The 12,300-nt window shown below is 40.0% G+C and overlaps 1 protein-coding gene across 1 annotated transcript in view; it reads right to left on the reverse strand.

The window, feature by feature from the left end:
• CSRNP3 (cysteine and serine rich nuclear protein 3) overlaps positions 1–2,040 on the reverse strand; it is a 77,447-nt gene extending 75,407 nt beyond the window's left edge. The window contains exon 1 of the mRNA XM_068407941.1: positions 1,893–2,040. Within this exon, the coding sequence (XP_068264042.1) occupies positions 1,893–2,040 (148 nt within the window). The remainder of the gene's footprint in view (positions 1–1,892) is intronic.
• Between the last annotated feature and the right edge of the window lie 10,260 nt (positions 2,041–12,300).

Consider the following 12,300-nt stretch of genomic DNA (forward strand, 5'->3'; position numbering starts at 1 on the left):
CAAGGACAGAGACTACACAGCCTCTTAGCAACCTGTGCCAGTGCCTGGCTGTCCTCATGGTGAAAAGTTTCTCCTTACATTCAGATGGAACATCTGTCATTTCAACCTACAGTCATTATCTCTCACCGTCGCATCACAGATCACTGGGAAGAGCCTGCCTACATTCTGCATAAGCTCCTCATAGGTACTGCACGGTTTCTACCAGGTTCCCCCACAGCCTTTCCTTCTCCAGGCTGAACAATGTCAGGTCCCTCAGCCCGTCCTCACAGGGCGAATGCTCCAGACCCCTCAGGACCTTGGTGTCCCTCTGGCTGAACTTGCTCCACTTTATCAATGTCTTTCTTGCATTGAAGGGGCCAAACCTGGACACAATATTCTAGGTACATTGTAATGAGTGCTGAGCTGAGAAGGACAGTCACTTCCCTCGCTTTGCTCGCTGTGCTTGTGTTCATGCAGCCCAGGAGGCTGTTGCCCTTCTTGGCTGCCAGAGCACACTGCTGGCTCACCTCCACCTTGCTGCCTGTCCGCCAAGGCCCCCAGTGCCTTTTCTGCAGAACTCCTTCCCAGTCAGTCAGCTCCCAGCCTGTATCACGGCAAGGGGCTCCTCCTTCCCAGGTACACAACTCTGCATTTGTATTTGCTGAATTTTCTGTGTCTCCTGTCAGCCCATTCCTCCAGCCTGCCTAGGTCCCTCTGAATGGTGGCTTTTCCTTTAAGGGCATCAACTATTCCCCTCAATGTGGTTCTCTGCAAACTTGATGCAAGTCACTCTGTCACCTCCTTCAGGTGATAGATAGAGATGTTAAGCAGGACAGGTTTCAGGACTGTCTCGGGTGGTACCCCCTCGAGGCACAGTACAACCCCTTCACCACCACCCTCAGCTGAACACCCAAGTCCTCAGTGTGCTTTTGAAAAGTCCACTCAAAGAGAAGGTGGTACAGAAAGGTCCTTTACCCACAGAAGCTTTTTTCCTTTTCAGGTAAGGAACTACACTAACCCTGCTGCCAGCTGTAATTCACAAATAGCTCCAGCCTAGCTTTATTAGACAGACAAAAAAAAAAAAAATGGAGACACCCTTCTAGCTGCTACATACGAACTGTCAGATAAAGTCCAGATCACTTACTGCTACTCATTTACATACATGGTTTACTGCAGATACGAGGCTTTATGTAGATTCCACGAATTATGCAAGTTTAGTAACTGATAACCTCAACCTGAGAAGTCAAAAGAAAAATATGCTGTAATGTAAATATTCATGTTCAGCTGGTTGAGTGGGAACAAGAAAAGGATTTCTGTTCTTCAAAGTGTCTCATGGAGACATCAAATATGAATCTAACATCTTCTGAGGGAGAATTACACATTTTTTCCTCTGTTTACTCCTGTAACGCATGGAAGAAAAGGACTGAGGGCTGTGTGCTTGCTTCGGCTTAGGTGGCAGGATGAATGATCAGAGGGATCAGCGATTTTGTCGCAGATCATGCAGGCTGCTCTCAACTCTGAACAGACAGTGTCAAGCAGAAGCATCAGCCTTCAAGCTTTGTTACTGCCAATTTTCCCTCTTCCCCCAAATCATCACCCAAAATGGAAGGTGTTCTCCTATATATTTAAAACATTTCACACTATGTAGATGTAAATGATACAGTATAAAAGTGGAGTTTCCTCTGAAACTCACTCTGACATAGAATTTTTTACATAAACAACAACTACCAGAGGAAATAGTTCTTTTTTAAAAAAGTACTTCCTCACAGTGTTAACATTTAAATGTAATAAAACAGAAAAATGCTTCAAAATAAAAGCAGATAGCCTACACCGTATTTCTTCCAAGTAAAAAGAACCTTTCTTAGCTTGTATGAAAAGGAGTATCATGTCTTACACACCACTTAAGTACTTACGGGTAAAATGATTAGAAGTGGATGGATGGACATTACTTCCACTGTCAGCACTTCCACTGCTAGAAATGTCATCATCTGATTCCCACACACAGGAACAAGGTGAGGAGCCATCAGCTTCTTCAAACTTCCTCTTTAAAATTCTGCTCATTGCTGCAATGCTGTCACATGCACCTGTAACAGGAACAGAGGCAATAAGGAACTGAAACACCTGCCTGCTGTCCAGGTCTTCAAATTCATTTGTCATGGAGGAGTTCATATATCAATCAGATACTACTACCCGTAGCTAAATGGCTCCTTACCAAGAGTTTTAAACAACTTTTCCTGGAAGGAGACAAAAATACTTATAATCAGTATATTCATCATCTCACTGACTTTCTTACAGGCAGTCTTTTCTTCTTAAGACAGAAGGTAACTGCTACCCTTATTCTACCCGCGCAGACAAAATTCTATAACCAATTTCATGCATCAAAAAATATAAATATTTGAGTTATGCAGCAAATTTGGGCCAAGCATGAAGTATATATAATCCAACATAATTCAGTAGAAATGAGTCTTTATACAACCCTTAAAAACTTACTTGGCACCAAGAAACATTACATGACAAAAAACAGTGTTCACTAGTAAATATAGTTCAGAAAGAAAATGTTCTCTCTTTTGATTTATTTAAAAGGTCTGATTTATGTAGTATGCTACTATCAAATGCCCACATTCTCTATTAGATTTGAGGGCACCAGATACTTCACATCTTTTCATGCCAGGCCCCGCGAACAAAGTTCTGGCTCATTTTGTCATTTTAATTTATGCAGAAGTTTCTTGCAGAGCTTTTGTGCAATTCAGATATGAGTGCTGGCACACACGTAGACTATTTCCATTCACACAAATAAAGTATCAAGGCAATAAACCTTGCTTCCTAATAACACTGCCCAACAAAGCCAGAGTCATGTTGAACATTCCTTATTGTTTCCCTTTCATATATAACAGCTGATCGTCTTATCTCCATTTATGGAATACCAAGCAGAAAAAGATCAAAATATTTTTAAAGCATTTCCTAGATCATTTTAATGCAACTGATAGGCTGAAACAATTTTTTCGCTCTCTTTAATTAAAACAAGATCTTAAAGTTTACTGTCACCATCATTATTGATTTTACTGAAGACTGAAAATTAATGCTAAGATCTTCATTTAAAAGTTACAGATAATATCTACTCTCTAACTACACTAATCAGCGGAACGTTGCTGTAAATAGCTGGGGAAAAAAGGCTGCTGTTTGATGCTTTCAAGCATATAGCATCAAAAATTCTCATTCTTCCAAATGCCACTTGCCTTCAGCTTGTTAAGCTGCCAATTCAATTAATTTTATAACAAAGTTGATCTCCCCCTGTAAGTTTCATTCTACCTTTATGGATGTGTCTAATTTAGAGGAAAGATTTCAGTATAGATATGGAATGACGACATAATGCTAAGAAGAGATGCTGAATAAGATGATCTTCAGCACCAAACTTGTTTGTAGGCAGAGCACACTAAAAATTAAATAACGAATATATTAGGCTTTAATACTGTCAGTCACACGAACAACTTTATTGCATATGCCTGTCATGATGTTCTCAGCTTGTTTTACTATTTATGAAAAAACTGTTTTCCTGAAAGGGATTTCTTCAGGCTAAAGACATGACTTAAACAGAACATGCTTAGATCTCAACCTTTGCCCTTTTGTCCAAAAACGAGTTACTACTATAAACTGCAAAGAAAGCATTGTATTTTTATTCTGAGGACAAGGAAAGGAGCACGTAGCACAGCTTTGTAATAACCTTTGCAAAAAATTTAAGAATACATGAAATTGTCAAGCAACCTTTAATAAAATCACATTTACAAAAAAAAAAAAAAAAAAAAAAAAGGAGGGAGAAAAGAACGAAAACAACACACACTGAAAACCCACAATAATAGAGAGGGGGCAGAACCCCCCTCAAAAAACAGGTTCAGGAACAACTCCTCTGAACAACTCCTCTGTCCCCCACATCCTTGATGTATCTCCTGCCAACCACCTTTTCCACTGCCTCCTGCAGTGCTTACAGCACTGGAATTGTGAAATCACCATGATTTCCATGGCAACAGCCTGAAATATCAAAACCACAGGATTATAGCTTGACTGCAGAAGAGGGTAAAGAAGCAGCTGGAGTGTGAGAAAGAAAATGCTTACACTCAAACATCTCAGCAAAGACAGTGAGACACGGGCTTACAAAAAGTTCCTCATACAAGTGAGGCCTAGGTCAAACCCATGTCCGAGCCCATGAATTGCACCCATGAAGTTTCAGGTCCAAAGAACTTCAGTCATAACTGCACTGCAAGGCAAACCTAATAACTGCAGTCATCACTAGTGTGCAGACTCTCAGAGAGCAAGAACTAATTTCATAGCCTGAGATTATTTCCAGACAAAAGCCCTTTTGTCAGACATTGTCTTCTGCCAGTATACCACACAGTGACTAGATGACTAACATGCATCTTGTACATCAGTAAAGTCGTTCCAGATAGCGAGAGTCTCAATAGCCACAGCTGTTTACAGCTAGTAGCAGAAAACAAATATTTTTCACACCAAAGGGTTTTAAATTTGCTTCCATTTAGCATAGCCTACATTTGCATGAAGTGTCATAACCTGGTATCAGCAAAGCCATTTCATTAAGATTTATCTAATGAACCATAATAAATGATCCCCAGGATCCTTGGAAGTGGCATACAGGTTAGCTCTACAGCCAGCTAGCCGATCAAGATAAGCCAGGAGGTATGGGAATATTGCAGAACCCGAGTATCACCACAACACATAAAGAAGGCATAGCTATCCATTATATATATTTAGCATCACTGTTGCCCAGTTTTTGTTCTGAATCTGTTCTAGGAAGATTATCAAGAAGGTTGGTTGACAAAATTTAGGCGTTGCCTGAGAGCTGTCGATTTTAGTCTCTCTCCTATCAACTCTCCCCAGGAAAACGCTGCACAGGGGAAAGGAGACACTTCCATTACTCAAGAGCTTGGCTATCACAGAGACAGATTAAAGAGTATCTAAAACTGTTTGTACACACTATGTACCAGCAGGAGATCCTTTTAGAATAACATCTGTATAAACAGCTGCCACTCCATAAGCCAACATTCTTCAGAGGCACATCTGCACAGTAGCGCATAAGGCACGTTCTGATACATTTACATAGGCATCCTCTAATACCTGAGTAAGAGCCACATCTCCAGGAACTAGGAGATGATAAGCATAGTGACACACAACCCAATACTGTTTATGAAAGCACCATTTTGCACTCTCTGTTAATGATGTGGTATATTCCAGTGGAAGACTGACCAACAGGAATAAGCAACAGTCAAACTTCTAACTGCAACGAGACCACGAAGTTTGTGGTATCTCTAAAGGTTCCTTAAGTCCAGAATCAGGAAACCAGGACAGGGAACTCAAACTGAATTGTCATTCTTTTTCCTGCACCATAGCTACAACTAAATCAGTAATTTCAGATTTTGGGGAATCAAACTGAAGCAACTGCAGTCACAAAGAAATCCGAATCCAACCTCATCTGAACTGAAGACTGTACAGGTTTAGGGGACAAGGCACCCAAGACTTACACAAGTCAAACTTTCAATACATGAATGAAAAGTAAAACTATAAATAAACCCTGTATTGGATAACAGGAATCATAAGGGTAATATAACTGCACAGTAGTACAATTTTGCTAACACAAAAGTCACTTATGACATGCAAGACAGTACATCATATAGGATGGGAATAATTTCAAACACACAGAAGTACTACAGTAATATGTGTATTCTGAAGAAAAATGAGCAAATGTGCATATTTCTGCATAGAATCCAGTACACAAAAGTCCATGACTGACTATAGGAACCAAACAACATCACATGACCAAGAAAAACAAATGCAGAGAGTGGTGAGTCAATATTCTTGGACTTCTAGTAAGACACCAGTGAGGTCCGTCCTTCAGAGGCAAACACTGAAAAACAACCACCAGCTACAGTTAGAGATCTGCTACATCAAACTGTTAGTTTAGGTGAAAAAGGGAGAAAGTTGGCTTGAAAAGTTCAATTAGAAACAGGCCTTTCTGGATTGTTATTAAATAGCTGTCTAGTAGCTAAGATTGATTTGGAGCAGCATCCTGCTGATTCACACAACTGAGCAACAAGCAGGCACTGGAAGCTTTCCCATTTGTTGATGTATCCTTCATAACAAAAAGACCTCGCACAGCGATGTGTACATCATCCTCTGCCATGCTCCTCACCATGCTAACGTGGCATTAATCCACAGCAAAGCAAAACAAAGTTGAAACAGAGGGAACGGTATTAAAGCAAGGAAAATCAGCTACACATATTGTTGTGAGCTGTAGGTCAAACACCAATTGCCTGACACAGTTAAGGATTCTTCAAGGAAATGACAACTTGCCACAGCAGAAGCATATGATAGATGTGGGCTGGGAGAAGGATATATCTTTCTTAAACAGCACCCCATCCATTTTTCCTCCTTGCTTTCCTAGTTTTCCTCCACCCTGAGGAAACTACTCCCACAAAGATATCATTTAACCAATTCTCTAGCTGCAGGTACGCTGACTGGTGAAGCAGGTCCTCAAAGCTCCATGGCAACAGGCTTTGCCTTGCTACGATGCCAGATAATTGGCAGGGACCATACATTTAAAAAGTTCAGAGGCAACATGTTATTACTAGAAGACAAAAATCCCATGTAAATGTGGGGGATATATTTAAAACAGTCACAATACTACCTGGAACCTACAAAGTCAAATAATGTAAAAGCCTGGCTGGATTCATTTTCTCTTGTACCTGAAAAGGCTGAAAATTTTAGAAAACCATAGTAACAATCTCATTACCTGCTTTCTAAAGGGCTGCTGCATCTCCAAATCCCCGTGAAAAGCCCAAAAAGAGCAGTGTTAGAACTACTGAGTGAGTGGAGGGGTGACAATGCATTACCTGTGCTCCCAGAAGATGCTTCTTCTCCATAACATACACTGCCAAACTTGCTCTACAAAACATAACTTGAAGTTGCCACATCCTCAGTGTTTCACTGACACCCATGGACAGAAAAAAAGTAAAACAAAAACGTAACCCACAAAACAAAAGCACCAGGACCACATTGCACAGGCACTATAGGGAGAGGTAGAAGCATTTCTCCTAACTTGCACTTCAGCTGTTGCTTTCAAATGTGCTAAAAGATACTAATAAAACAGACAACAAGCTGCAATATGGAAATAGGGAATTGACAAAATCTTTGTGCAGTGACAAAGACAAATCCAAAGACATTTTCACCCTAGTCAAAATCTTCAAATAAATGACTGGCTTGCAAAATTCATCACTATAGTATTGTCTCAGTTTAGCCAGCACCCAGGGCTAAACAATTACCAGTTGTTCTATCACGCAAGACCCGTCCCCAGTTGAGAAAGGGAATTGGGAAAAGGAGGGAGACTCATGGGTTGAAATTTAAACAGATTTAATAAAATAAGAAAACCGGCATCAATACTAATGCTAATACGAAATACACAAAGTTATACATGGCCCATAGAGTAGTGGTGAAATGCTCCAGGGATGGCAACCATTGAGGGGGAAAAGAGACACAAGACCAGAGGTGACATCACATGAACATGACATTTACGGTACAGAACACACCTGTGGGCCAGCCTGTGTCAGCTGCCCTGGCTTTCGCTTCTCATAGCTTTAGCACCTGGCTAACTCAAAACTGCTAATGGCCTTGATCACCGTACCACGGCTGGCCACACACTAAAACAAAATGTAACAGAAAATTGATTCTATTATTTCATCCCAGAGAAAGCAGGACAAGTATACAGCTCAGACAACATCACATGGGAAATTGAACAGGTATGGAACATACCTGTGAAGACAAACATCGAGTATGTACCATATGCAGTAAGCATAACAAAACAGATATGAAATAATAAAATAGGACCCTGCCTCAGATGATATATCTTCATGATTTAGAGCAAAGCTTCACTATAGGAATCAGTTATTGACTAAATCTCAGGAAAAACAAGAGAAAAAGTCCAAGAACACACTGGCATTGGGGGGGAATCCAGTTAATTGCTTCTTTCATTCATTTATGAAACCTTATTTTGTACTAATTCCTTCTTGAGAGTTGATCACATACCATGATAAAATCTACTTGGATAAAAATTCTTATCTGAAAACAAAAATAAAAATAAAAAGGCAGGCACCAAACCAAGACTTGACCTATGAGTCACACTGTGTTTTGCCTTGTCTTAAATGTATCAACTGAAAGTACAAAAAAACTTAGACAAAGTCTGTAGTAGCAATAGAGATTTGCTTCCAAACAAAAAACACTTCTATGCAAATGACTGCAAATAGGAGGATGCAGAAAACAGATGTTACACATAAAACATTACTGCAAAGTACTCATCACAAACAACTCCCACCCACTGGCCAGTCAGCATGTACTATAACATGCAAGGGAGACTTAGCAAATAATTTCACAGTTAAACCATGAATATTGATGCTCACAAGCAGAGATGTTTGCATTATTGTTGTGATTAATGTTCTTTTTGAATTTAGGTCTTTTTCTTAGCTTGCAAACAAAGCTTGATTTTCTAAAAGACATTTTTCTTACTTTCTGAATAAACGTCAGCAGCAGAGATGGTCATAAACTAATCAAGGTGTTTGCTTGGTTCCACATACTGCACTTCATTATTTTGCTCTTTGTGTAACTGACAGTTTTAAATGGAGGGGAGGGGTGGGAAGAGTCAAAACCAAAAGCATCTCAGTGACAACATCCCTCACACAAAGAATATCATTTGCTTATGAAAATGACTATTCATGTAAAGGACTGCATTAATGCAGACAAAAATCCATTTGCATGAATGCTTGCAAACAGTGAGCAACAGAGGTACATGAACATGAATCAAACAGCTGTTGAGAACTCAAATTAATGTTTGCAATACATGTTTTGCTGTATTTGGCAGCTCTAATCACAAGTACCAGTTGCCAGAGGTAGGCTCTGATAGTTTCACTGCTACAATCTGTAAAAATTAAAAACACATAGCAAGCTAATTCCACTTAAGAGACTGCTCTGTATAGGCACAGGGAATACCATTAGTATAATCTTACTCGTAAATTTGTGCTTACAGCACTGGTCAAGTTACGCAGACGTAAACTACGAGAAGTCTTTCTCTGCTTGTTTGCTTCAGTCTAGCTAAATCCATAGCAGTATGTTAATCCTGCAGGGTAAGGCTGCGCAATTCAACTTGGGGAATCTGTTCTGGCATCGCAAGCCAAATCCTGCCACATCTGCTCTTTGCAGGGTTTCTATACCATCACTTTACAGCGCCCCTGATTTCACACTTGAGTACTAATCCACTAATCTTCTAGACTGCCTACACATTGTTGTACGCTCTAACACACGCCAACCAGCTCCACTGGCAATGAATTTAGAACACAGAAAGGATGTTGGCATATGCTCATCTCCTGTCTCCACAAGCAGTACAGATGGAATGGTGGCAGATCTGGCTCCCTTAGTCCTACAGGAGCATCTCATAAGGTCCTACATGCACCAAGCATGTAAATATCCCCCTCTACATCATCCAAATATAAAACTCCCGCATACAGCAGCAGTGAAACAGCCTTTGGATTCCCAAGTTCAATTCTTAGCTACATCAACTGATGTCAACAGTTAATTGAAACGCTCGTATAATTCGGCCAACAGAAGAAAATTCCAGGCTAGTTCTAAGTCTTCTCTCAGCATGCTCCCCAGAGAGCAAAATGAGATGAGTGAGAGGCAGTGGTAATTCAACCAGGTATCCAGGAGCTTAGCATTCAGGTCTCCAATGATGAAGGTGCAACCTGGTAGAAGGGGATTCAGAGGCATTCAGAGAGAGGGCTTTCCTGTCAAGATAAGATTTGCCCACACAAGCTGTTTAGTTTGAGCTTGTGTTTCATTTATAATAATTTTCTAAGCTTGCTGCAGCAAGAACTGCTTCTACAAGAGTGAAAGATGCATAAATGACACTAAGTCCTAGAGGCAAACAGGAGATTCAGGAGAAAGTCATGCTGAAGCTCAGGTTCATAATGCTCAACCTCTGTCTAAGTTATCTAGAACACTTCTAGCTGGTCCTATCATGAAGTCCATTCCAAAGTCTTCAGGCAACACTGCTGAAGACCTGGTATTGGCTACTTCTCTTCAAGGTTTTAAGCTTTGATGATGAAGTTTCATCAATTAAAATCTCTTTACCCAAAATCTCCGTGAAAGATTTTCTCTTGCTTTTGTTTGAAGAAAAAAAAAAAATACAGTGCAATGTATTTGGCCTCCACTACAGAAGTATCTGTATCGCAGAAGAAATTTTTAAGTTTTTATGTGGGCTCCCAGAAAAGACTTATTACTTTTTAGACTGTATTGCAGGACTGCTTGCAGCAGAGTCTGGCCAGAGATGTCACAACTCTTCCTAAAATTGAAATGTGCAAACAGGAAAACACTGCCACCAGTCCTACTGACTTCTAGAGATGCACAGCCTTTTAGAGAAGAGTGAGCATGCAGGTGATGGGAAGAACTGGTCCATCTGCTCTATGGCAGACAGCATACTAACAACACATCCTTATTGCACCTCTTTGAAAAAGGAGAGAGAACATTTGGCTTGCTTCGCCCCTCCCCAGCAACTGGAGCAAGGTTCTGAGACTGGCAGTAGTATTTTCAGCATGTTTTTGGCACAGCGGCTTTGCGTTATGCTGCCTCCAGCTACAAGAATGGCAGTAGGGTCCATCTCTGTAGTGGAGATCGGAAATGCGATCAGTTTACAGAGTGCTGGAAATAAGTGGTCTTTAATATGAATTTTGCCCAGACTAGCCCAGCTAGTAATATTAATTGGCATGCTCCGACCTGTCTTCATACTATTGTAGTACTAATCTTCTACACTGTTCTTTTATGAACACTGATCTCGTGCGCTGCCTGCGGAGGAACTGCACAACATGGTAGGATATCTTGTATATCTCAGTATGCTCCTACCAAAGTAGAGCATGGTCAAGACTGGTGTATGCCAGAGGGGTCTTCACACCTCTACAGCCCTGATACATGTTACTTAGCTCCCTGTTGCATGCTACTTAACACACAACCTGGCTGCTCATTCACCTTTGCTGGCAGAGCAAGCATGAATTCAACAGCTCTCAGGGTTAGCCATTCTCTTCTCTGAAATCTGTAGTGTTTAACAGAGTTTCAAAAAACAAACAAAAAAAACCCAAAAAAATCCCACAAAAAAAACCCAACACCCCCAAAACCAGGACGTCTGAATTCCAAAAAGTGCAATATGAACTTGTGACACAAAAATGCACTGGAACATACTTGCAAATGTAACTCTGAACTAGGGTTTCCTCTTCTATCTGAAAAGACAGGAGAAAACTCTTCCAGCGTAATGGTTTTTGTATGGAGGGGTGTGCGCGTGTGTCTGAGGGGGGATAGGGGAGCGTACATGCAAATTTTAGATAACAAAGGACCATATCCTTCATACGTTGCTCTTGCCATAACTATTGACCGTAATGGTACTACTTATATGTGACAAGATAAAACATGTCTAATTTTAGATTAGAGTTTAGAAACAAGACGAATGGATAGTTTGGGGTTTTTTTGGGAGAGTGATAAATGTGGTAAGATAGTCTGTCTTCACCTACGTGGTCTAATATTAGCTGTATAGCACAGAACTCTCTTTCTTCAGGCATCAACAAATAATACTGAGAATTGCTGGAAACACCTAGCCTGGTAGAAACCTTAGCTCATCTGCCTGCAACGTGTTATAAAAAAAAAAAAAAAAACAAAACAAAAAAAAACCCAAAAAAGCAGTATTTTCGCCATGTTATCATCATTATCTTCCACAACCTAGACATAATGACAGGCAAAGTGCAACAAACTTTACTATTTTGAGCAGATGAGAACTTCTGCTTCTATATCCAGAAATCAAAGGATTCACGTCAAATTGGCACAACTTGACTACTGCTGTAAAACACACAGATGCTACTTCCAGCAACTTATCACACCTTTACTTCCTCAAATAATGTTTAGATTTACTTACCATGTCCACAGAATCTTAAATTACATACTATAGGAAATGGGTTTTTAAAGCAACCCAGGTTTGCTCATCTTAATACAAAACAAATTATTCTCAATAAGAAGGTCTGCTATGATTAAATTTTATTGTCCTCATAGAGAAGTTCCTATAATCCATTTAATAATCTGCCTGATTAATATGTTAATAGTCTCTTACAGAATGAAAGATACCAGATCCTTTCCTCTTACTCATTTCAATTAATTAAAACTAAGTATTCAACTTTTACTTTAAATGACCTTTGGTACTTGTGTTGTCAGCTAAAAAAGGATTTTAGTATT

The sequence above is a fragment of the Nyctibius grandis genome, chromosome 9, assembly GCF_013368605.1.
Source record: "Nyctibius grandis isolate bNycGra1 chromosome 9, bNycGra1.pri, whole genome shotgun sequence".
NCBI lineage: Eukaryota > Metazoa > Chordata > Aves > Nyctibiiformes > Nyctibiidae > Nyctibius > Nyctibius grandis.